General features: G+C 37.8%; 1 protein-coding gene across 6 annotated transcripts in view; it reads left to right on the top strand.

Annotated features, from left to right (window-relative positions):
- Positions 1 to 25,730, top strand: part of ST6GALNAC3 (ST6 N-acetylgalactosaminide alpha-2,6-sialyltransferase 3) — a 231,486-nt gene that overhangs the window by 153,517 nt on the left and 52,239 nt on the right. For all 6 annotated transcript variants that reach the window (XM_021404850.1, XM_021404849.1, XM_021404848.1 and 3 more), the window contains one exon: positions 9,137 to 9,546. In XM_021404850.1, coding sequence (XP_021260525.1) covers positions 9,137 to 9,546 — 410 coding nt within the window. The remainder of the gene's footprint in view (positions 1 to 9,136; positions 9,547 to 25,730) is intronic.

Here is a 25,730-nt window from a genome sequence, read left to right as displayed (position 1 = left end):
CTGCAACTAAAGTGATTTAAAAATCTTAAAGTTAAAAGCAATTTAAAAGAATATAATTTTGAGGCAAAAGCTGACAGTCATAATGCTGTAGAGCAAATACTGCCACTAAACCAATGAGGGGAAAATAAATGAAATCGGCCACAAGCAAGCATGTATTTTCTTTTAGATAAGGCATCCTGCAATTAAAAACACTGGGCTCAGCTTCTTAAGGCTTATTTTGTTAAATGAAAAATGCTACTGGTTTTAATGCTATTGTAATAAACCTTATTGTTATTACTGGCATGGATTTTTTTTTTAATTTCAGAAAAATGGATAATTAACATTTTAGCTTATCACTTTTCTTCCATGCATACAAATAATTTGATAGATAGACCACCAGGAGAGACAAAATTAAATAATAGGTCTAGACAGCATGGAGCTAAAGTAAATTAGAGGTTAGGCTTCTGCTCTGTTAGATGGATTTTCATTTACAAAAAAAAAAAAAAAAAAGGAATCCAAGCTAGTTCTTTTGACAGCTTTTCTGCTTACTTCTATATTGTTTGCCCAAATAAATTGACCTATTGACCTGCAGTAAGATGTGCACTTGTTATTGGAAGTGTCATAATTTATTTGAGTATAAATTTTTCAAATGTGCTGAGACTGGAGGCCTAACAGTCAGTCCTTCATCTGTAATTCAGCCAAATAAGTTCCTAGATAATGGCCTATGATTAATGATGAGTGCTGATAGGAAGTTATTAGAGAAAGGAAATTTGGAACAAATGTGCTATATACATTATATACTTTACTGCCATCTGTAGGTATTTATAATAAATACAAATTAAAGTTAATGCTTATAGAGTAATTACGTATCCTTTTCTCACCAATATCTTACATACGTGACAGAGAATTCCTTAGACACAGTCTTACATTGAGCAACATCAGATTGGAGAATTCTCACGTTTTTGCACAGATGTTTAGTATTATAAGCAAAGAAAAAAACAGCCTTTGTGGAGAGAGTCCTTTTGGCCTTGATTACTTTCAAGGTCATCATTCTGTAGTCCACTCTACGAGGAAGGATTGCATTACATATGAGTTATGTGTTCCCTGTGCTCTACTGCCATGCACAGAACTGAATGTACTAGCTGTTGTCCTTTGTACTGCAATTCATTCGCTATTCAGTCCATTCAGCTAAGAGTATGTTCCCCACTTTTACGTCTCCTTGAGTTGTAAATGACATTTTACCTCCTTTTTTTTGTTTTGTTTCGTTCATGGAGCAAATGTGCCTGTATAGAGAAGAAACAAATCTTATCTTCCTTATTGCTACATACAAGATCCACAAAAGATATACAATATAAATGGAGAATTGCCAAACGTAAAAGTAAACCTAAAAATTACAGTCCTGATAACTTACAGGAAGCAAGCATTCTTTGAACATACTGCTGCAAACGCATCTTTATAATGGAGTGACGAAAGTGCCACAGCCAAACTTTCTGGTTGTGTTTGGAGTTGTTTTTGAAGTGTAGGAAAACACTAAAGCACAAGGGTTACCCTCCGGTCGGTGTGGGGAAGCCATGCCAACTCAATGTGAGTTCAAACAGCTTCAACTTCATTGTAGCAACAAGCCCCTTATATAGCGTACATGTTAACAAGATACAAGTTCCATTTAACCAAGCATGTCAGAGAACAATACCGTTGCCCAGGCTATTTTCATGTACAGGACATGTTGTTAACTACAGAACACTATGACTACAGAATACTAGAAACACCACATTCCACGCACGCACAACCTGCTTCTTTCATCTAAGATTACATCGTACATCGTTAGTAAATCATTAGCTACGTGCTCCCGAGCACACTGCGCTCCAACAATGAAGTTCATTGGACAGTTCTTGGTTTAAATTATATGTTTCCAGTAATGTTTTCCATGCACAAAATTCAAGAGTCAAGAAGTGCTAACGAGAGCTAGTGAGGATCGTGGCGGGTGTTAAGATAAATGACTTATTGGATTCAGCATTCAGCAAGCAGCACTTGGTTGGAAGAATTCCCGGCTTTTGAACTATTACAAAGCCATGGTAGTTCAAAGGCTGTTTATTTGCAAATGAGTGACAGATGCAGTATGACAAATAATATGGTTATTTATGGTCATCAGCTAGACCACTGGAATGAAATTAGGGGTACTTGAGAACTGATATAGTTTGTTTTTCCTGGATAGTATTTGAGAAACTCGTCTTTTTTTTTTTCTTTTTTTTCCCATAGGATGTTTTTCTGAGTGAATGTTATTTCAATGCCTATCTTGTGAAATCGCTGCGTAGACTGTGCAGAAAGGAGTTTGCCTTCCCTTTACAATTAGGCATTCAATCTTCAGTTGTTTGACATGAATATTTTCGTATGTTCTTGGGTATATTTGTATTTCTGTTGTGATATTTTATATACTGAAAAAGATTTTGCTGCTGCTCTTCTCCCCTGATTCAGAGATATTAATTAGGTGATCCTGGGACTGTAGAAATGTCTATGTCTACTGATGTCAGGCTTTCTGGCTAACTGCAAACTGCAGTACTATGTGCTGAAGTGATTCCCTCTGTTTTCATTTGTTTTCTGCCTGGGCAGTTGCAGTTTAAGGGAAGAAAGCTATTCTCTCTGCCTAATGCTGAGCTGTTTAGTTGACACATCTGTTAAAGCTTCCTTTGCAAAAGTTAACAAAAATCTTTAGGTGTTTTTGGATCTTCTCTTGTGCTAGTTTTAATTCCCCAAACATTATGGGTTGTCTCACTGGCAATAGAAATATTATTTTATTTTTTCCCAAATCGTCTATGCCTATACATGTTTCTTTTTCAAAAACTAACTTACATTCTACCTTTCTATAACCTGTTTCACTTCTCTACGTTCTTTTTTCTCCTCTCCTCTCTTTTGGTTTCCTGGTTCCATTTATTTCCTTCCCCTTATCAGTATATTCACTTCTGTTAATAAGAGCACATTTTCACTACCATTGTAGATGTGGAGAGGAGTTTCCCAACCACCTGAGACACAAACTAAACTATGGTTTCTGTTCTACCAGCCAGCACCTGCAGGACCAGTCCTTACATATCCTTCAGGCAATGCCTTGGGGCAAAACTTTCTTCACCTGCCACTCTCTCAGTGCCCCAAATCCCCGGGTCTCAAGGCCATCAGCCTTTGCTGGGTCCATTCCTTGTACTTGAAACGCTGAATGTGGAAGATTCCTTCTGCCATTAACCCTCAGTGTAGAGACAAAACATTTTCTACTGTTCTTTAATTATTCTGCCAAGTCTCTGTTTTTCAGTCTTTACTTGCCAGTTGAGCTATCGGGACTCTTTTTTTCTCACATATATTTGAGGTGTTTCTTTTTTCTGCTCTCAGATACATGAGCTGTACTTGATTCTTGCCCTGTTTCAAAGCTGCCTCTATTCTTCCCGATAGCAGCAGCAAAATCAATGACATTCTGATGAGCATTTGCTCTGCTATGCATTGAAAAAGGTACTAGCTGGCATGGAGTCACTGGAGCTGTCTTCAAAGTGAGAAAGATGACACTGCATCACTTTGCACCATGGTTCATGTTTGAAAGGTTTGATTTTTTTTTTCATTATGTGGGAAAGGAAGCTAAAATGTTGCAAAAATACACTTGCTGAAGGAAAGTTTAGATGATGGTGGAGACTGCAAGTTTCAAGCTCTGCCCCATGTCCGAGCATCCTTCCCTTTTCTGTCTCTTTACCACTGTCATAAGGAATGCATAGGATACCTGTTCAAGAAAAGGACTGATACCAAACCTTTCAGAGAGCTGCAACATGAGCTGCAAGTTAAACAACTGGGTCAGTGCATATAGAAAGAATTTCAGTGACATTTAGTTATTCTGTCTCTTACTACCAAATCAGTCTCATTATGTGTTCCCTTCCAATTCATTCAATTTAAATAAAAACTTCCTGCTAGCACTTATGTACATATCAGGGACAGTCATCTAAATAAAATAGACCAGGCACTTCAATCTCAGTCTTATGAAGAGGCAAATCATATTCTAGTTATTGTGAAATGGAATGTGTGTTGACATAGGGCTTATTTCAAAATCATGTCAAAATGTTAAAATCTTCATGAAATCTTAGCATTAAATTTTATGAAGACAGATGTTTGCTGGGATATGATGCCAGGGGCTAAGACCAGAAGCAAGAGCTGAAGATGGGAGAAAATCTCTACCAGGAGGGAAAGGGGAACAACCACAAACTTAGGGTAATCAGAGCTGTGGATTTTCTTTAAAATCAGTTTTATTTTTATTGCTTAAAGTTATGCATATAATGTGATTTATATAGAGTGTTTTTGAGTTCTGTATTAAATTGATAGCTCTTGGTGGACAGATGTACAAAACATATATTATCTTTTTTTCTTCTTTAAATGTGTTAAATTTTTACTTAGAGAAACCTGGTGAGTCCTTCAATCAGTCAGAGGTCTGAAGATAGTGAGTAAGTGTTGGTAAAAGAAGCTTGGTTAATCGTTACTGAAACACAGGAAAAATTAAAATACATTTTTGACTGTAAAGTAGAGAAAAGTAATAAAAAACAACGCCAGACGGTTAATGCCTCTCTTGTACCTTTCATTTGAAAGACCTCAGAAGAACATCAAGAAGAATAAAGGCAAAATCTATTCCCCACTGGCATCATTATAAATGTTGTATCCTCTAAAACTCAAAAGACATCCAAGACGAGTAGGAGAATAAATGGCACTGAAATAAAGAAAGTCTCTCTGGAGCTTTGTTCAATCGGCTTTGTTAGAATTCACTCAAATAGGATGATTACAAGAAAAGATCTCATTTGTTTCAACATTAAAGGAGCAAATTAATATGTGGCAAGCTGCTAATAATTGCCTCATTATGTAGTGAATGGGCATTGCGTCCAATTTATAAAATTACTATCATATTGTTAAAGTAACAATTGGGAAAGTTTAATCTGAATTTCCTGACTATCTGTATGATTAATTGTGGGATTCACAGAGTGAAGTGGGGTTGGAGCATTGGAGTGAGCTCTGCAGTGCACCACGAGCCTTCAGCTCTAAGAACTCTCAGGAGAAATTGAGCTTTTCACTAGCGTAAATTACATCTGCTTAGGTCCTGAGCTAGACTTGGGAAGGTGAATCTGGTAATCTTGGCTAGGAAGGCAGCTTGGCATGGGAATGGCCCATCAAGACGTTGTGTTGTTGGGCTCCAGCGACTTCCGGAAATCAGAATGGTTGTGCTGAAGTTTTGCAAAGATATTAGGAAGTCCTGGCCTGCGTCATGTTACCTCAGTCTTCAGCAGCCATTCTCTTGCTGGAGACTTTTGAAATGGTGGGGGAGGGGGGGAAGGTTTCAAATTGGAGAGTAACAAAATTTCCAAATATTGAAATCCTCTGTGGAAAAGCATCATGTTTTGAGACTTTCTTCTAGTTAGATTTGCTTGTGACCTTTTCTAATTCTGTCTGTTTTTGTTATTTAATGATTTGACCTTTGATTCTGTGAAGCCACTTCAGAGCTAAATGCAAAGATTTAATAACTAGAACTGTTTGATAAGTGACCTTTATTGCACAGCTATTTCTCTTTGCTAGAGAAGCAGCACTGTTTTGCAAGTCCTAACTCACAGTTTTAATTATCTTTTCTATTGTCTGTAAGCTTGCACAGGAAATGGAAAGGTCAGACATTTCATTTTCTTTACTGATTAAAATATAAGTGCTTCTCAACAGTTACAATGTATCACTCAGGGAAAAGATGGAATAATTTGTCAGAATCATGCCCAGCTGCTCTGCTGAGGAGCACTGTGTCCTGGTCAGCGACAAAATGAGTAATATTTGAGGAGCAAAAAGCAGCTCTTCAAAGATAATAGGTCAGACCCCATGGCGTCTGGAGGTGAAATATCTGTCTAAATGCATAAAAAGAGCAGAAAAGTTCTCTCTCTTTTTTTTTTTTCCTTTGGCTGATATATCTGCAATACAAGTGAATTAAAGTTTTGTAAAAGGTAGAGGTAAGCCTTTAATCGGTGATGGTCTTAAGAGCACAAATAGCAGCAGTGCAGGTCTCCGTATTCCCCTGCTGATCTGTATCAGCCCTGCTGCTTCTGACCGCTATCTGCAGATGGGAGGGCTGCCTGCCCTCCCTGCAGCCTATTTTTGCCTTCTCTTATAAGGTTGCAGATGAGTGAGCATTTAATTGCTATCCTGGAGTTTGTGATATGGATACCTATAAACAGTTACTGACAACTACAGAACAGATCACGAACAATGTGTGTTTCTCTAATTCTCCAGTTCTTCATGTCTCTGAATTCTGATTTCTTTGTGTAAGAAATGGTGCTCTGTGTCTGTTCATCCTTAATGCAAATAAGTCATCAAGTTACACAGAAAAGTGACAGTTTCTCATACAGATTAGGGCTATCATGAACAACTTCACAACCAAAAATCTGGGTGTGGGAAAAGGGTGTAGGGACCCCAGCGTTTGGGGCGATAAGGGACAACATCAGATTACTCCAGCTCCTCAGGGGTCATCTGGGAGCCATCAACAGCATCCCAGTTTGGTAGGAGAAATAGCAGCCACAGCTGCCCAGGTACTTTCCTGGTCTGGCCCCTCTGGACACCCGAATCCCTGTGCCTAAACAGCTCCTGTAGGAGCCACCTGGCAGAGAAGCTACGTTTGAGCATCTTCTAATTCTGAAAGTGATAGGACAGCCATACCTGAGTTGTGGTGTCATAGCAAACAGGATGCCAGGCTAAGTGAGGAAAATGAGAAAGCTGTTGTGTGTGGATTATGGAGACTGCCCCTTTTATCTGTAACAGTTATCAACCAAGACCACAAGCAGCAAGGCTGTCTCTATATGGAGGTTCAGCAAATGAATATTGATGTGTGGTTTTGTACATACTGCAGAAAATATGATGCAAAAAGATACTGAGTTCAGTGGATGGTCCTGGAATCAGTGGAATGTTTGTCATGTCAGCCTTTTAACACTCTACAGAATCTTTGTTGGCAAGTGTGCACAATTAGGGCATCTGAAATTTCTCTACAATGTAAAAATATCTGTTCTGAGATAGGGCTGGGAGGGGTTAAGCCTCCACCTCTACTGAAGTAGAGCAGATTATATGTTGATCTAGTGCAGGCATTCAATATTATGAAAGCACTTTACAAATTGGAACAAGATAAATGAATCACAACAAAAGAGCTTGAAAACTGGGGGACACAATTGCAGGAGTGAGTGTACTCAGTTTATTCAAGCAGAACAGTTTCACTCAGTGAATAGAAAATGTGCAATGCATTTCTAACTAAGGTCAGAAAATCAAACAATTCCAAATTTAAGAGGGCAACTCCATTTTAATGGAGAAGGAAGAATATTCTGAAAAAACATCAACATTGAGACAAATTTAAATGGGATCAGATACTTGACCAAATTGATTTTTCCTATCTGGCAGTTCCATATTCAGTATTTGTTAGCTTGAAAGTTCACCCTGAAAGCTATAAATTAATCTATTGGGACTTGAACAACTCACTTCATGTTAGGATGTGAGTTATGCTCATGGATTTGTTTAGGTCACCCAGCCATGTCCTCATAATGTATCTTAGAGAGAATTTCTGTAACTAAGCAGTAAACAGAAGGACTGTTGTGTTCAGCTGTATCTCCTGGGATTTCATCCCTGCTGTCAGACAGCCAGGCAGGACAGCTCTCTGAAACTACAACAGCTATAAAAAATACATGTTGTTCGGTAAAGAAAACACCATCAGTGCTGTTGCATACAGTCATACATTTTTAACTCCTGGAGAAATGATGAAGGAATGTTTTCAGGTACTGCTCACATAGAGAAATCAAACCAATCACAGTGGAGAAGTTAAAACATTAGAGTTGTGATATCTGTAGCAGAAATTTTGAAGGAAACACAAGTATAATAACTGTCACTCAAACATTTGATATTTTTACTATTATAATTTGGCTAATCTTGAGGTGTTTATCCCTTGTCCTTGTATTACGCACCATTATCAAAGAAATTTGATCTAAGTGACCAGGTCCTAAGGTTACTGTGGTTGAATGTAGCCAGGATGCTATCCACGTCAGGTAGAAGAGGTGTGATTTCAAGGAGAAATAACCACAAGGCTACTCAGAAAAGCATCTAGCTACACGTCAGCAAAACTTAGGAGAAATTAATCCTAACCAACATTTAAATGAAGTCAGTAGCTCCCAGTCAAGAGCAGTTTAGAGGATCAAGTCTGTGCCATACAAAAAACTATAGATGATATGTGGCCTCTGGACCCTCTTCTACACTTTTTCTGGATGAATCTAGTTTTTATTTGTTTTAGATTTCTAGTAAAACTTTTCATAAAATGCAACTTAAACATAAGGCATCCCTTTTTAATCCTCTGATGCAAAAGAACCAAAGAACATATATAAAATTTCTATTCAGACAAATGAAATATTGGCTGGGTCCCTATATTTCTTTAAGGAGAAAACTATTCATATTTTCAATTCATATAGGAGAAATAGGACCACAGAATGCACTAAGGAAATACTGTCTTTGACTTCATTTTGCCCAGGATTAAGTTCCTGGGTCACATGTCACTACTCCATCTGCCTCTCATTTTTCATGGGTTGTAACTGTTCTCTGGAGAGAACACCACATTCCTCTATCTACATCCTCTTTCCAGCTGCAGGGTTTCAGTGCTTTGTTGTTAGAGGCACGCTTCACGTTTGAGTTGTGTCACAAATTTGGGAACTATTCATTCAGACACATAACTGGAGTCGGTGTATAGTTAAATTTCCAGCATTACTTTTTCTGTACATTTTTCCTATTGCAGACACCTTCTCAAAAAAGGCCTTGATCTAAATTATTTTCTGTTGCTGCTTTCTTTTATCATTTTCTAGGGGAAAGAGTAGCATCCAGAGAGAAAAAGAAATGAGTATTTTTCTAGTTGACTTCAGTAGGTGAACAAAGGAAAAGATTACAGGCACTGAAAAGGCTTGCTTTTAGAACTGTGTAGCAGTAGGTTTTTCCATCAGCCCTACCACAAGGGGATTGATTTTTTTGTTTTATGAAGAGAAGTATCGCTGTCAGTTTTTTGAATTGTTCTTGTCTTTCTGTTAACTGAATTCTCAGTCTCCATGCTCTATAGAGAAGAACCTGCCATGTATTTTTGTTTTCTCTCTTCCAGCCTCTACAACTAGACTGTGACCTCTGTGCCATTGTTTCCAATTCAGGACAGATGGTAGGCCAGAAGGTGGGAGCTGAGATAGACAAGTCCTCCTGCATATGGAGAATGAACAATGCTCCCACAAAGGGCTATGAGGAGGACGTTGGGAAGAGGACAACCATCAGAGTGGTCTCTCACACAAGTGTGCCTCTCCTACTTAAGAATCCTGAGTACTTTTTCAAAGAAACCAACAGCACTCTTTATGTGATCTGGGGACCTTTTCGAAACATGAGGAAGGATGGAAATGGCATTGTGTACAACATGCTGAAGAAAGCTGTTGACAGCTACCCAACTGCCAAAATCTATGTGACAACGGAAAAGCGCATGAGTTACTGTGATGCAGTCTTTAAGAAGGAGACAGGAAAAGACCGGTAAGTTATACTTGTGAAGAGCAATTATAATATTTGACAAAAGATACATGAGAAAAGACCATGCTGGATGCCAGCTACTAAATGAATCCCCAGATATGTTTTTAATGGATTGTTATGTGGTTTTGACTGTTATGAGCACTTGATGAGGCAGCAGCTAGGCCCCATTTACCCCACCTACGCTACCTTCTGTTCTTTCCATTTCTGTTGGCTTGAGTCCCAAAAAATATTGAATGTCTTCCTGAAATGTTTTGAAAGCTGTGTGTTGTTTTCAGCTCAATTTACTATTGATTAAATTGATATTTTATTTGAAGGAGATAATCCTACACAAACAACATTTCCAACTGCACAACCTCAGGATAACTCTGCATATCGTATTTTTGTCTCTGTTGATATTCGCTGTAGTTTTACTTCAAACACAAACCACAGGGTTGTGTGTTATTTGTGTTTCTTGGTGAAAATGGATTTGTTTTGGCATTGAAGGGGACCGCTGTGTTTTGGCATTGAAGTGAGCCTCTGCTACGTACTCACTAGGAAGGAGTTTCCAGATCGCTTTTGTGCCTCAGTATTTATTTTTCAGTTTGCACGTCATGATATTGCAGTTGTGAAGGAAAGTAGCTATTCTGACCGTATTATGAAAATACAGATATTGACAAATAGTTTAAGCTTATCCAAACTTCTGACTTGGCTGTTGCTGTAGAAGAGCTTATTCTCTCAGACTCCCTTGATTCTCCTTGTTACTGAACTGTCAAATCTTGGTTAGACTCAATTTTGTCTTTTTGAAAATGCATTGAAATGTGGAGCTTGTTCAGCATGTGCATATATGGCTGCTGCGATTCTGGAGTTGGAAGGGGCTTCTGTACTCCATAAATGTGTCAAGGTTGTCATGGCTTCTTTGGTTTAACTGAAAAAGCTGAAGAACGGAAGCTAATGGAAAATACACAACATGCATTTCTCAAAAATGTCCTTTAATAATCCAGGCCATCCAGTTTACTTATTAATCAAGCTAAATATGACTATGAGTACATTAATGCATTGATAAACTTAAATTTGTTTATATTTATGACTCTTCTATGATAATAGTTGTCAGGTCACAGTGACTTAACAATACCTCATTAAAATCCTTACTGTGAGAGCAGCTCAGTGCAATGGATACGTTAGTATAGCCTATCAAAAAACATCATCATTCAATCGCAAGTATCTTAATCTCCAGCCTAATGCATTCCTCTTCAACAAATTAATACATCACAAAGTTTTATTAGTACCCTGTTAACACTATACAAATTATCCTTTCTATGTCAAAGACAGATTGAATGTCTGTTCTCTCAGTGCTTATGAACAAAGTTCTTAGGAATCCTGACGTCAGTGGCCCAATGTCTTTCTCCTTTGTCTGCTACAACATCTAAAATGTTCACATTGCAAGCAGGGGCAAATTGTAAAGGAACTCCATGATCCATGTCATGTGGTGTACATAACTCTCTCCCTTTAACATTACAAAGTAAGCCAGTGCTTCTCACAGTGGTAATCAGATCATATCCTTGCATCTACCATAACTTTCTTTTTCAGTCCTGCTTTTCCACATCAAATGCCACTGGTATCATTAGTGCACTTGTCAGCCAGAAACAAGGGAAAGAGTCAACACGTCACCAGCTCTCTACTAATCAGAGGGCCTCCATTTGGAAATCATTTTCAATTCACAGAACCCTTCTGCTTTTTCTAGGGAGGGTGATGAGTATCTTAGAGGTATATGCCAGTTGTGGAAGCAGCAAAGGCAGAGCACAAGAAATTTGGGAGTGATGAAAATAGTTTCACACATTATGCCAGACTGTTACAATGCTGAGACAGAATCAGGTTCCTCAGCCAAATATTCCCTCCATTCCTCAGAGAAACATCAACTCTTGCTTGCAATATTAGAACAGAGGTCTACTTCAACATGTTCCCAGAAAAAAATTCTGGGAGGATACCAAGTTCAACTCATATTTTAAAATGCACCAAGTGGATTTTAATCACATCTATTTAAGTTTAATCCTAAAATACTGTCCTTATGTACAGTATATTCTATTAAGGCATAGTAAAATTACAACAGATTGCTAGTCTGTCAAGCCTTTAATGAGCTTTCTATTTCTACTTTTTGGTATACTATCTTTTCAGGTAATCAGTAGAACTTTTAAGCAGTTTCATCCTACTGGTGCTCAAGTTTCATAGGATGTTTTGAGAAGTGGCAGACAGGTGTTTTCTGCAGTCGTTTCGCTACTGCAAAAAAGCTCTGACCCTACACTCTCACTGGTGTGGGAGCTTCATCACAAAATTCAATGAGTGCAGGTTCAAGCCCCACAGCCTTGCTATTAATGCATTTATTGGTTTATTATTGTTTTGTGGAGGAAATAAGGATTGACCCTAAAGAACTTCTAACAGATAGGATGGAAGCAATTTTTTTAATTATTATTTCTGTAACAGTACATAATATCCTGAAATATGAGTTATCAGTGCTGGAGAATTAACCTCGTATGCAGTGCTATGAATCTGGAGGACATACGTTCTTTCTGAGAGTCTTCATTTGTGAAGCATTTGAGTTCAAGGCTGTGAATGCTCATCCACTTTGAATAATTGTTGTACATAAATAATATTCATTACCAGACGCTCATGGTTTTTCATTAATGCATTTTACTTGGTGCTTCCCTAGAGGGAGCATAAACCTGGCAGCTTCTTCCTATACTTCATTAATGTTTGGTTATATTATATATATTGAGTCAAGTGAAATGATGTAAAGAAACATTAGATAATCACTAAATGTGGCATCTTTGTATCTACTTCAATCCAGGTAAGTGGTTCTAAAGACATCTATAACTTTTCTACGCAGTAGAGATATAAGGCAATGTGATATAACAACATTTAATTGGTAATAACAGAGAAAACTGTACTCTTCATTAAAGCAGCAGAGCTAATTCTGGTCTGATAAAGTGCACTGAACAGCCCTAAATAGGTTTTAATTAGCTGGCACCAAAGCTGCACCACCCTTAGGGAGGGTAAAATTAATGAAAACTAGCAGCACATAGATCAGTGCTACTGGATGTCATTGCCTTAGGTGAAGGTGATGAGGAAGAAGGGAGTGCCCTTTAAGGATCATTTAGAAAACAGACTGCATTAAAAATGACTTTTAAATGCAATGATAAAATAAATCTTTGCTAATATTGCTGAGACACTCGAATATCATCCAGATTTCAGCCTATATTTGTGTTTATTGTACAAACATTTCGGGCTGGCTGCTTGGAAGGTGCAGCTCCAGTCCCTGCTTGGGGCTGGTGGTGTGATCAGACACTGTCTGCGGAGGACACTGAGCCTCAGCAGGCAGCCACTAATGCACATGCTGATACCACCTGATGCATGGCTTCACTTGGTGTCTGAGGTCTTGTATATAACTGCCTGAAAAGAACCTGATAGACTTTACTGGAGAGATACATTCTGATCCCCTAAAATTTCCATTAAGAGACCTGAGATGATGTTCTGAAAGCTAACCCTTCAGGAAAACGTTTGATATACCACATGTGCTGTCTTAACTCTAACAACACCCACTCCATACTGAAACAATCCAGTTCAACTAGTTGCTTCCAATGCAAAGGATTCCATGAATTCATCAACATTTAGTGGAGATTATTAGCTATACAAGCATGCTTACAGGAGGTACGTTCAGTGAGCTATATTTCAACCACATTGCTGTTTCTGAAGCATTTCTGTTAATATCTTGGGCAATTCTGAAGAAGTTAAATTGCTTTTGTGCTTCTCCAATTCTAAGTTTCCTCTGTGCCAGATGGTGCGATGTGTTGGGTTGTGACAAAGCTGGTTTATCATCTGAGGCAGAAAGATGGATCATTCTGATCGCTGGCTTCTGCATAAAGATTCAAAACTTGGAGGTGTGCTCAACCTGCTATTTTACTCAGTTCTGCGCGCTAATTTTTTCTAAATTTGGCAATACGTGAGATCTGTATTAAATCTCTGTCATTTAGAGGTAACAAATTATATTCATCTGAATTTCAGATTGACACTGTTAGGCAACTGCAGTCATCTCAGCTTCACCTCAGCTAATATGTTGTTTCTGATGTGTCTGACTGATCCACACAAACCTGTAGTCTCATAAAAATGTCTTGAAATGAATAAATGAAATTACATTCTCTGAGATACAAATTCTGTTGTTTGGGGAAGTTCTTTCTGAATGGAGGTGGTAAAGCTGTCAGTGGCTGGATCACATGAGTTTTATGCTGTATTTCTTGGCTTGAATAGAGTATTGCAGTAATACTATTATCTTTTTTACACTTACTTTCATATTTGTACCAGTTTCCTTATCAGAGAAAATATGAAATCTTATCCAGTGTTAGATAATATTTGCAGAAAGAAGGTTTTCATTGGGATGTTGTGAACATTGACATTGAATTTGGCTCAGAGTTTTTGGGAGTTAGGCATACTCTCATCTGTGCTTTGTATTAACATGAATTTTCTAAAAAAAATCTGTGAGATGAGTAAACATTCATTTTGCTTGGAAAGGAAAACAAGCAGAGTTAAGGAACATTAACATGCTTAAATTATAGAACTCTTGGAAGAAAATGATGGAAAAAGGATTAAGACTGGCATAGGAAATGCGTGTTTAAACATTTTAAGGATAAAAGTTCTCGTTTACATTTTGCTGTAGTCTTTGTCATGTTGGTGAATTCTCTGCTGTTGCATTGATAAGGTCAGCAAAAAGTTTTCCACTGCCTGTGAACGTTAGAGTAAGCCCTCAAATTTGTGTTGGACCTAGTCACCATTTTTCAAGTTCTTGACTGTGATCTTTCTCAAACTGCTGCTCGGTACTTCCAGTCTTTCTTTTTACAAAGGAATTCCTTCAGAAAACATTAATGGGTTTGTCCGTCTTAATTCAAAGAGAGCTTAAATAGTTTCATTGTCAACTAAGTCTGCTTTATTACCTGAAAAAAGCAAAGATCTAAAGCATGAAACCTTAATGAAATAAATAGATTTTTCATTATAAAACACTTAAAATCTCAACCTCTACTGCTATTTGTGGTGAATTACCAGAGTGCTAACAACCATTTAGGGGTTTACACATATCTCATTCACTCTTCCCTGCTAAAAAAACAGTTGTTCCTGAGTATCCTAGATTTATTCCCTGCAGCCTATTAGTATCTGCGTTTATGTTTCTTTATGAAGATTTTCCTAATTAAGATCATTTTTCTCTATTAGGCAGATGGAAATCAATCGAAGTCTGTTTTTTATTAACATGGCAGTAAATGCTGTTCAAAGCTCGAGCACTTTTGACAAGAAACACAGCTCCCACTACATTACAGTAATTGTGTAGTAAAATTATGTGTTATTAAAAAATTAGCAATATTATCTATTATTTTGTGAAAAACTGTGGCTGCATAAGTGTGAATTTAGAGACCTATTGATGCTGTGCTGATTGCTGACTTTAGCCATGGAGGTATTTCTTTTTACATAATGTATGTGAAAAAATACATGATCAGGATCTACTTTATCTTTGTGTATTTTCACACGTTGTGTGAATTAATCCAAGGTTTATTTCTTTTAATTTATCAAATCTTCTTTGGGTGCTACTGAATGCTTTCTGCTCCTGACTTGCTAGATGCTAAATCTTTATACAAAGTTTGATATTGTCCTAATTACATACACACATTTTTCATATTGTCCTTTGAATGTTCTGCAGCTTTTATGGCCATGATCACATTGTCTTATCTCTCACAAGCTACACTCTGCACAAATAGATGAGATCCCTCCTGGACTTTTCTCACATCCCATGAGTCCTTTTGAAGGATGAGGCGAGCCAATGAGATGTATTCTGGCAGTCCTGGTAGCACTGTGGATCCAAGTGATTCCTGTTCTGCCAACAGCAGTGTAAGGAATTTTGTGGCTGTAAAGGGAGAAGATTTGGAGGAAAAAGTTAAGAGGTGCAGATTTTCAGTGAAGCCCTTAGTGTTCATAGAACCTTTGCTTCCACTGCAGCATTTTTTATTTTTCAGATCACAGTGTTTAAAATAGACCTTGATTTTTTCTAAAGGAGTTTAAATTTTTAAAGGAACAAAACTAATTAAAATAAAATCAAGAATTTAATCTATTCTTTAAACTCAACCTTGCTGCCAGTTGAAATAATTTTCCTTAAAAACAGAGTGATTACCATTGAAGTCTGTGCTTATTTCTGGTTGTCGTTTAACAATGCTTTTCTAAGATATATTAAGTAGATTAGGAAATAAATGCAATATCACTATGATTTTAGTGTGTTACCCATTGTTTACTGATTACTATGGGTTTCCTAATGGAAGCTCCCTAACGTTGACTGCTTCGTATTTACAGTGCTTAGCAAAATACCAGGTTCTGCAATCAAACTACATGAGATGCACTGGGAGATTGTGTTATAGAGTTGCTGCTTGAGTGAGGGTAGCAGCTTTCAGTGGCAGGCAATAAAACACTGCAATAATTTGTTGGTTCATATAGGGAAGGCTTTCTCACGTCTATCTGCCTGCTAGCTAATAAAGTTTACAAGAGCAGACTTTCATAAGAAGAAGTTGTTTGAGAATAAAAGTGACTCAAAACTAATTTCTCAGTGAATCTCAGTGAAAGAGAAAATATTTTCTTCTCAGAGCTTGGAACAGACAGGCAACACAATAGAAGAAAAACTGGTTAAAAGTGGGAAGTGCTATTGGAATGTTTTATCTTGAAAGTATAGAAAGATTAAGAAATAAATACTCCAATGAAAAATTGGCCAGAAGTGGTATTGGAATATCTTACGTTAAAAGTACAAAAAGATTAAGAAACAAATAATCCAGTGAAAAATCAACAAGTAAGATCTCTGCAAGATCCCATACTCACAAGTGGGAGGAAAATGGTGTGACAGTGGTGAAATTCAGTGTCTCGTTAAGTTCATTTTTTAGTGATCTTGTCCCATAGAAAGAATTCAGGCTGCAGTTTCAAAACAATGAAGCTGTTGTGTGTGTGCATTCCTATTTATAGTGCACGTCTTGGAGGGTAGCTCAGGATTCACAGCCACACTTTTCAGAGAGCCTGATGTGATATTGGGATATACTACAACCTGCATTTAGGAAAAAATAGCTGACTATCTCCACATATCGATCTGGTAATACTTGAATTTGCTGAGCTTTTAATGGTGAGGTACCTATGCATTTAAAAAGTAACATGCGTAAGAGCTGCATGACCAATTTTACTCAGGTGTTCACATCTTCAGCAGGTGATGGAAGCTATGACAGTTTGGAGAAGCACTGCTACAACTTGGGGACCTGATACGAATCTTGAGGATTGTCCTCAAAGAGTTTATCTAACGTTCTGACTGCTAATTGGTGTGTAACTTAGTTTGGGTGTGTCCACACCCAAAAAATGGTGTGAAAGGAATACTTTTCGATTCACTTGTTCAAAGATTCAGCCATTCTGTTTCCAGCACTTTGTTAGTAGCTCGTGCTTGTAGTAGCATTCAATACAGGTGATGCCAAGAGTCAAAAATACCACTCTTCTCAGGACCTGAGCAGCCCTGCTCAGAGTTCATTAAACATGCAAATACAGTGGGAATAAATGTTTCCAAATGCTCATCTTTATTCTTTGCATGTTTTCTCTTCCTGTACCATCCCGATCTTTGGAGATTTCTTTTTATTTGTTTTTATTTTAAAGCACTGGTAACCATAGAATCATAGAATCTTTAGGGTTGGAAAAGACCCCTAAGATCACCCAGTCCAACTCAAACCCACCCCACCATGCCCATGGACCGTGTCCCTCAGTGCCACATCTCCACATCTCTTCTTGGACACCTCCAGGACAGTGACCCCACCACCTTCTTGGGCAGCCTGGGCCAGCGCATCACCTCTCTTTAGGAGAAGAAATTGTTCCTAATATGCAACCTGAACCTCTCCTGGAACAGATTGAGTCCAGCATCCTTCTCTGCTATGCTTGTATTGGTTACAGAAAGGAAAAATGAACTGCCTAATGCATGCTTTACATGACTCATTGAAACTTCCAACGCCCAGGATTTGCTGTAAACCTTTAAAAATTGCTGCAGGTGATGTCACTAGCATAGAATAAGACATACAGAAAGGAAGTGATAGCAGATGAAATCCTAAGGAGCAAACAGCATGCTTTTATCTTAACAAACATTAAGTGTCAGAAATACATGCACTGAGTTCAGTTGCCTCTCCATATGTTGCTTCAGAGTTTTCCTTGAAGTACATTCCTTAGAGACACTGGCACTCTTGTCTCTGAAGAGCATCCCAAACATTGTCCATGACAGCATTTCCAAAAATATTGTTGATATCACTTAAGCTTCAAAATGTCTCTGTGAAGTAAGGAATATTTATTCGCTTTTTACAACTTGATTTCCTTGAGAAAGAGACACTGGGGAAAGCAGGAGCTATTGTTGTATAGAAATTCATGCCCATAGGGATTTTTGAATTTTGTATGCTTACCATGAAGACATTTCAATCTTCTATACTGCTAATTTTGAGTTGGAATAGTCTGGAACTGCACAGGTGGAATTGCACAAGAGAACAACTTTCTGCTGCTCTATAACCTGTTTTCAGCCAAACAATAATGTTCTGGCACTTCTTTCCACATGAAATTAGCAGTAATCTCTTGACATTTTACAATCAATCAAAATATTAAGGAAAGAAGATAATCTGAAGAGTATTTGCAAAGCAGTATTTCTCTAAGAGAAGTCTCATTTTACTTTCAATTCATTCGTTTCAAGCATTTTATGTTGTCCTATCCTGTGTCCATTCCTCTCAGTATCATCTCCACATCTTCCTCCAGTGCATTTAGAAATGTGACTAGCATTTGTTATTTGACTTTTTCTTTCGTGAAGGGAAAATTATGTCTTTGTTGGAGCTCTCTTTGTGGGCTGCTATGATTTTGTATTAGTCATGACACTGATAAAATGTATTTTGTATTAGTAGTAGAAGAAAGCAGTGGTTCTTACCTCCTCTGGGCTTATCCAGTTGTCTTAAATTGCCTTTACTTACACTTCCAAGAGAACACACTGTCCAAGGGAGTTGGATTACAGATCTTCCCAGGGAATCTCAGCTGTAGTGGCATCCCAGAGCATTCTCACTCCTGGAGGTATTCTGGGGCTCAGTCGTGAAAATGCCCTGCAGAAACAGAAGGTGTTTAGCTTTGTGTAGGATATCCTCAGCTTGAGGTACTTCTTAGATCTGTCTAAGCCTCAGTGGCTTCTTGCCAAGCTACGCTACTTGACCTGATTAGGAGAAAGGTAATGAATTAATTAATAACTGAGGGCCAGTTCATTGTTTATCAGTTGGAAAGAGAGTATTTTAGATAATATTTCTAGATATAGTTTATGATGATACTTGGGGATGATATCATGAAGGCTATCTTATTCCAGCAACCCTTCAGATTTTTAATTCTGGATCATTTAAAAATTTTCCTCTGTTTTTGAAATAGTAACCACTGCTTTCATAAACATTTGACCAGTTTCAGGGTAGCACTTGCGAGAGCAGCTCTATATATTTCATTTAAACTTTTCCTTAAGTACCAGGACTGAGACTGGCATGTAATATAAATATTTTCTTCTTTATTACTTTACATTTTTCCCTGAGACTTCATTGATTTCAAAACCATAATCTTCATTATATTAAAATGGTGGTGTTAATACTTTCATCTCCGTGGGTGGATTGTAATAGAAAGTTTCAAAATAATTACCTATGAATGTGAAAAGTAAAAATATGTATGGTATCATATTGCTCATAATGTGACCATTAAAATAACAATTATGTGATAATGAAAAGAGTCATTATGCTTTAGTTTATCTCTTCATAATTTTGATAGCTAATGAAAACAGGGAAGATTGTATCTAATTACAGTTAACAATGCCATTGCATTTCCTGTAAATATGAAATTTTGCTCGGGTTTGTAGATTTGAATACTTTTCTGAAGTTTGTGACTGCTTTCTATGTACTTCAATTATGACTATTTTAAAAACAGTAACTATATATTTTTTCTCAAAAGGTAGACACAGTCTTCAGAAAGGCTAAAATTTTGAATGTTTTTGAAATTTATTTACCTGAGATAGATATGTCTTGCAACATGTCTACATTGAACAGAAATAGAAAAAGAAATAATTTTAGGTCATTTTGGTTTGTTCTATTACCAAAATGAAGGTAGCCTGACATTGAGTCAGTCAGTAGAATAAATTCTCTCTTTAGGTCATGCTTTGACATGGATAGAGAAGCTTCTCATTTTGTATGGTGGAATGTTGAGCACAAAGTTAAAGGTGCTTAGTTCAGGAACGCACTGCCATAGCTCCCAATGATCTTGAGGGCAAAAGCATTGGTTAGAATTAAGCCATTTTGGTTTTCTTATGTCTAGAGCAAACTACACTGATTTTCCAAAGTGCAGTGAGGTTGGCCTCTGCATTGTGCCCTACTTGGAATATTTTCTATACATAATGACATGGCTGAATGTTACCTTTAAATGCTAAACTCATGAAGGTTGGAATTACATTGGCTCTAACCAATTACCAAGGTACTTCAGCTTTTGCTCCTGCTTCTCTTCTTGCCCATCCCAGGCTCTTCCATTTGGGTTATCTAACTCAAACCGTGGGCTTTCATGCTGCCTCTGCACTTCAGTTACAAACTCTTCCTTGCTCACGTTTCTCTTCAATAGGATACTTGTTTCTATTTGGCACAATTCTTGCTTTCTTTCAAATACTCTCTTCTCTCTCTCTCTCTTTTTTTTCTTTCTCATTACTTTATGGATATTTTCCACATTTTTCCTCTTTGATTTTCTGCCTCATTGTTTGTAACTCTGTCATCTATATAGCTTTCTCCTTTCAGCCTTTTGTCCTTTTATTGTGAAACATACTGCCTCAAACACACCTCCGGTTTTCTGCCCAATCTTTTAAAAGCAACACACAGCCCTGCAAGGTATCTGATGAGGAACAGCTCTCCCCATGCCCTTGCCCTTACTCTTTCATCTGAATCCTGGAGTAGAACTCCTGAAAGACTGCTCTGGCACTGCAGATCCCAACTCAATCCGTCCTGCACATAAAACTAAAACAAAATATCACAGTGGGATGTAGAAGCTGTGCATGATTATTTATTGATGACTGTTGGCTACATGAATTAAAACAGCAGGGAGCTCAGATTTTGATCAGAAACCAAGTGATTTCCTAGACATTTTTTATTTTTAAATATGAACATAATATGAAGCCATTGTGCTTCTGCTGTTAAATGCTAAGCTCTTGCATGACCTACTATATGAACAACACATGTTCCCTGTTACATGAGTACATAGCTCAGTATATGTGAACAGTGGTAGGAGCTTGCTGGTATTATATGGCAATTCTTATATGTGTGTGTGTGTATAAATGTATCTGTACACATTCCCTAGATATGCACACATTCAGACTTGAAGTGACGTGCAGTAGGGAGAAATTCTATTTCCTGAGATTCTAGGCTGGAGAAACACCCAAAGAAAGATTTTAAATACCCAGGAACTATAATAAATGCATTCACAAGAATTTGTTTGACCCAGTGGATATATTGACCCTGCCACCTATAAAATGCAGCACTACGAAGCACTACTAAGTGCATCCCCCAATCCATGGCACTGTCAGATGAACTACTGGAGATGCTTCATGTCTGTGCCAAGGCATACCCAACGCTCAGCAGTATGATTTCAGTCTGAAAAGCAGAGGGATTTGGCATGCAGCTGCCTGACCGCAGCCCTTCTGTGAGCTTCCAGCACAGAAGGTATTCATCAGGAGGCTCACTTCACACGTTCCATAGTGTTAGCACTGAGCAAGTTTCATTTGGTTTATTTTAGATTTTGAAAGTACTTTTCAACTGTGACAACGCAGGGGAGCCCGACTGGCAGTGACTCCTGGGTCTTTATGTGCTACAGATATAATTTATTTGCTTTTAGTTTTTGTAACATCACCAACTGCTAAGGGAATTGATGTTTAATATGCTTCTAAATAAGTAAAACGAAAGTATGAATAAATAATGCCTGGTTTATTAGTCCAGGTGTTCTCAGCATTGCTGAATGTGATTTGATGACAGCCGCCAGCACTAGCAGCAGAAAAAAAAGACTGATTTCTCTGTGATTATTATCATTATAATAAAATATAATTGAAAGATTACAAAATTGATTCTTTTAAAAATTAATGTTGCATGAGTAAGCAGGCTCTGTGACATTCAGATTTGTTTTCAGTGTTATTTGGATGGAAACTGGCTTGGTTTATTTCCTGGCAGAAAACTGCTGATTTTCAAATAGTCATGTTACAGAAAACAGTCCCAGAAGGTAACAAGGGGACAACAGACCTGTGTCATTATGCCTTACCCTTTCCTGATGGGTTCGGAGAAAAGCCAGAAACAAAAGAAAGTTACATTCATTATTGAGAGAGCCTTGGGATAATCTGTTTGGCCAAGTAATTTGCATGAAACTAGCAAGAAAATATTTGACTGGAAAGAACACAAACTCCTTCCATCAATATACAATTTTCTGGATCCATTTGTCCAAATGATTATTAACAACAGTTGCTAAATTTGTGATGCTTTAAAACTTCAAAGGTCTGTGAAAGCATTAGTTAGTTAAATGGATGGAAGTTTACAAGAAAGAACAACAGAACCAAAAGACCAAAGTCAGTTGTAAGACAGTTTAAAGTGCAAAGTATTGAAAACAGCAGGAAACCTGAGGACTTGGTACAGCAATCATACAGCATCATCCGCCCCAATCAGGAAAGTGGAAACCACAAATTTATCTTTGATGATTTCCTGTAAATATGCTCTTTAAGGACAGACTGCCCTACCCACTGTTGTGGAAAAGCTCAGAGTTATATCTCTTCTCACCACAACATATGGATCTCAGCACACCGTTCTTTTCTTTTTCTGAAGTCATTCTTCAGGTGGAAATGTTTGAGCAAAAATGTAGTAAAGTATTTTTGCAAAAATGCTGATTTGCATCCTCCAAACCTGGTCAATTTGACTGAAATGTAACTTTCTGGAGGTTTTTTTCCTGGATATTTTCTTAGTAGTGTCTGCCCAGTTTTCCACACCTTCCTCTACCATAGTCAAAGTGTTTTCTCTGATGTTTTCATTCACTTCAGAATGCATTGCCTCACATTTCCCTAGGATTCTCTGGTCCGCCCCAGCAGTGTTGCCTTTTGGTAGCTCACACCAGGGTACAACAGCTTGGAGTTTCCAGGCAGTGCCACGTCCAGCATTCATGAGACACAAGCAAAAAAGATGCCTAAGAAACTGGGATTAGCTGTGGCGTATTCTTTTTCCCGCATATATCCTGAAGACATTCTGTGCTACTCCATCGTAAAGTTGATGGTTATGCAACACTTTACATTGTTCACAAATTCACTAGAAATCACATTTCCTAAAATGCTTTATGACTCAACCTGCCTCTTGCCTCTTGGCCTCAGAGCAAAGATGAGCTTGCATTGCCTTATTTAAGGATCAGTCTTTGAAGAAGGGGGGAGTAATCATTAGATTTGTCAGGAACCTTCTAAGACATGTTAGAGCACACCCATGTCTGAGCAGTTGCATTCCTGCCACTTTCCAGCAGTCAGCACTGCCCATCAAAGAAAATTGCTGAATAGCTCTGCTACATCATTCATTCTTCATTTGCATTAGAAATGGCTTTAAGCAATAATAGGATTATAGCGAACAAGTGCCAGTGCTTTATCATACATTTATTTGACTTAATATATGGAGGTACCTATTTGAGACAGCATTTACTTTTCTAGAGCTCATGGTAAAAACCACTCTGAATGAGGGTGTTTAAGGGAATGACGACTCCAATTAATTCCCTTAGAATAGCATGACTGGAATCAGATGCGGTATTTCTCTTTTCATTAGGTGTTTCTGTGTTGTTATGAGTGTTCTTATAGCATGAGATGAATTAAGTTAGCTGAAGAAATCCTAGTGAAAATAGCCTATAGTATGCTTCTATTCTTTTTACTCAATATGGTGAAGCATGAGTTTAGATGCTTTGGTAGCGGCATCTAGATAGCATTAATAGAAATGGATCCAAACTTTCATTTTGGGAAATATGGAGAAGCTGTGCATGCTGTGTGCTGCAGATATCCTTTTACTCACACAGTGAATTGAATAGTGTTATAGCTTTTTCAGCCAGCCATGACCTCCTTCTTTCCCTCTCCCTACTGCCACCAAATCCCTGTAAATCCTTGTCTGGTCTAAATAGTGGATCTTTATTCTGGTTTTCAACATGTGCTTTCCTTGCTGGAGTCAGGAGGTCAGGCTTCATGTTGTGCTTCTGTTCCCAAATGGGACTGTTGCATGGGAGGAGCTGGTTTCTCTCTTCAAAGTGCTGAAGACGTTTTGAGTAATTCTAGGAAATCTGAGAGTTAGCAGCTAAATTTTACCAGCGTTTTATTAATGTTTATATTTCTAAGTCGCTGGTATCTACTGGTTATAATCAGTGAACATGGCACAAATATAGCACCTCCAAATCATTTCCTTGAGCAGTTAGGCATCTTAATATATATGTGTGTGTATATATATATGTATTCTACTGAAGCATCCAGTGGAATTCCAGTGGTATGTCTAGAAATTATACTTGGGAATGCTAATGTGGGATTTTTCATTAACTGAAGAATAAGGGATTTTATGGTAACGCTGGTCTAAATCTCTTGTCCTGTTTTTCCTAAGAATAATTATGGAGTTCTGCATGATTACTGTGCTACAGCAATCTTAGTATTATAAAATGCCAGTAGTCACAGACAAAAGATGGATATGCTGGGAACACACTGAAGATTGAGAGTTTTCAGTGTATTTTATCCATGTCTAAAAGTAATCTGCTCAAATATCACAGCAAAAAAAAAAGATGCATTTATATATCAACATATCTTAAGTAGGATGCATTGTTTCTAATGTCTTGGTCTCTCTGCCCATTCATTTCTTTTCAGGCTGTCACAAAGCATGCTTTGAGAGAAATGCTAACTTTGTGACATGAACATTCCCTGCCTTCTAAAACTACAGACGGCAACTCATCTTGCATGCAATCAGCCAGCCAGTAGTAATGACTTTCTGTCCCTGTAAACTGGAGTTAGTCTACTGATCTGTACCCTTCACTCTGAAAATCTTAGCTTTTGTGTAAATAGCTTGAATAATTTGAGTGCCCTTAAAAGTGTCAGAGTAATGTCATATGCTAGAACCTACTAAAGCTTTTCCAGGTCTGTGAGTCTGCATCAGTCCTAGTACACTGTAACTCTGCTGTTCAAGGCTTTGGCTTCTTTCCTGGGCAGAGGTCACTGGTCCAAGTCAAGTAAACTGGGCTTTCATATGTGGATTAACCACTGCCAGGGACTGGTGGAACCATTAACATACACCACTTTTTCTAGTCTAGATTTGTCCTTAAATATGTGGGGTAAATAGTGGGTGTCAGAAATCATGGTAGACATTTATTATTTAGCAATACTTTTAAATATTTTGAGCCAATATCTGTGGTGCCACCATTTGCAGTTCACTTAGTGCTTTAACAGTGAAAGACTCCAAAGTGTAACTCAGTGTCTGAGTTGAAAGGAATGGGAAGGAAGACAATGGAATACTGAGAGTCTCATTTGAAAAAACATCTGAGAAAATTCTGTTTAAAGCCGAAGTTGCAATGTGCATGCTTTTCTACTGAGGACCAAACCTATTGGTTCCAAATTAAAGGCTCACACAAGAGTTATCTCTGCTGTGTCTAATATGCAGTAATTGATTCTTCTACTTCCTAGGGGAGACATCACTATTTAATGTACAATTGAATTCCAAAGTACCTTACCATGCTACAGTGTAAAGTCATACCAGCCTAGCGCTGAGGGGGGCCAAGTGCTTTGCAGATGCACACCATAAGTTTAGACCCTTTTCATTGTTTCATTCTCTGTGGATACTGAGTAGCCTGGTCCGCAGCATTTCCCACCTTGTAGTTAACAGATGCTTTTGTTTCTTATATTTCTGTGCATGGCGGCAGAACAGAATTTGAAACAGCGTGGTTTGTTTTCATCCATAGACTGGCTTCATTGGTTGTTTGTTGTTTTGTTGGTGTTTTTTAAGTATTCTTGTCTGATTCCTAAAAAGTCACCTGTAATTACCCATGTAATATCAAGGGTAATACAATAACCTGCTTGTCATCATTGAATAATTTGGGGGGGAAAA

This window comes from Numida meleagris, chromosome 7 (assembly GCF_002078875.1).
Source record: "Numida meleagris isolate 19003 breed g44 Domestic line chromosome 7, NumMel1.0, whole genome shotgun sequence".
NCBI classification, from domain to species: Eukaryota; Metazoa; Chordata; class Aves; order Galliformes; family Numididae; genus Numida; species Numida meleagris.
This window is presented reverse-complemented; position numbering and strand designations above follow the sequence as displayed.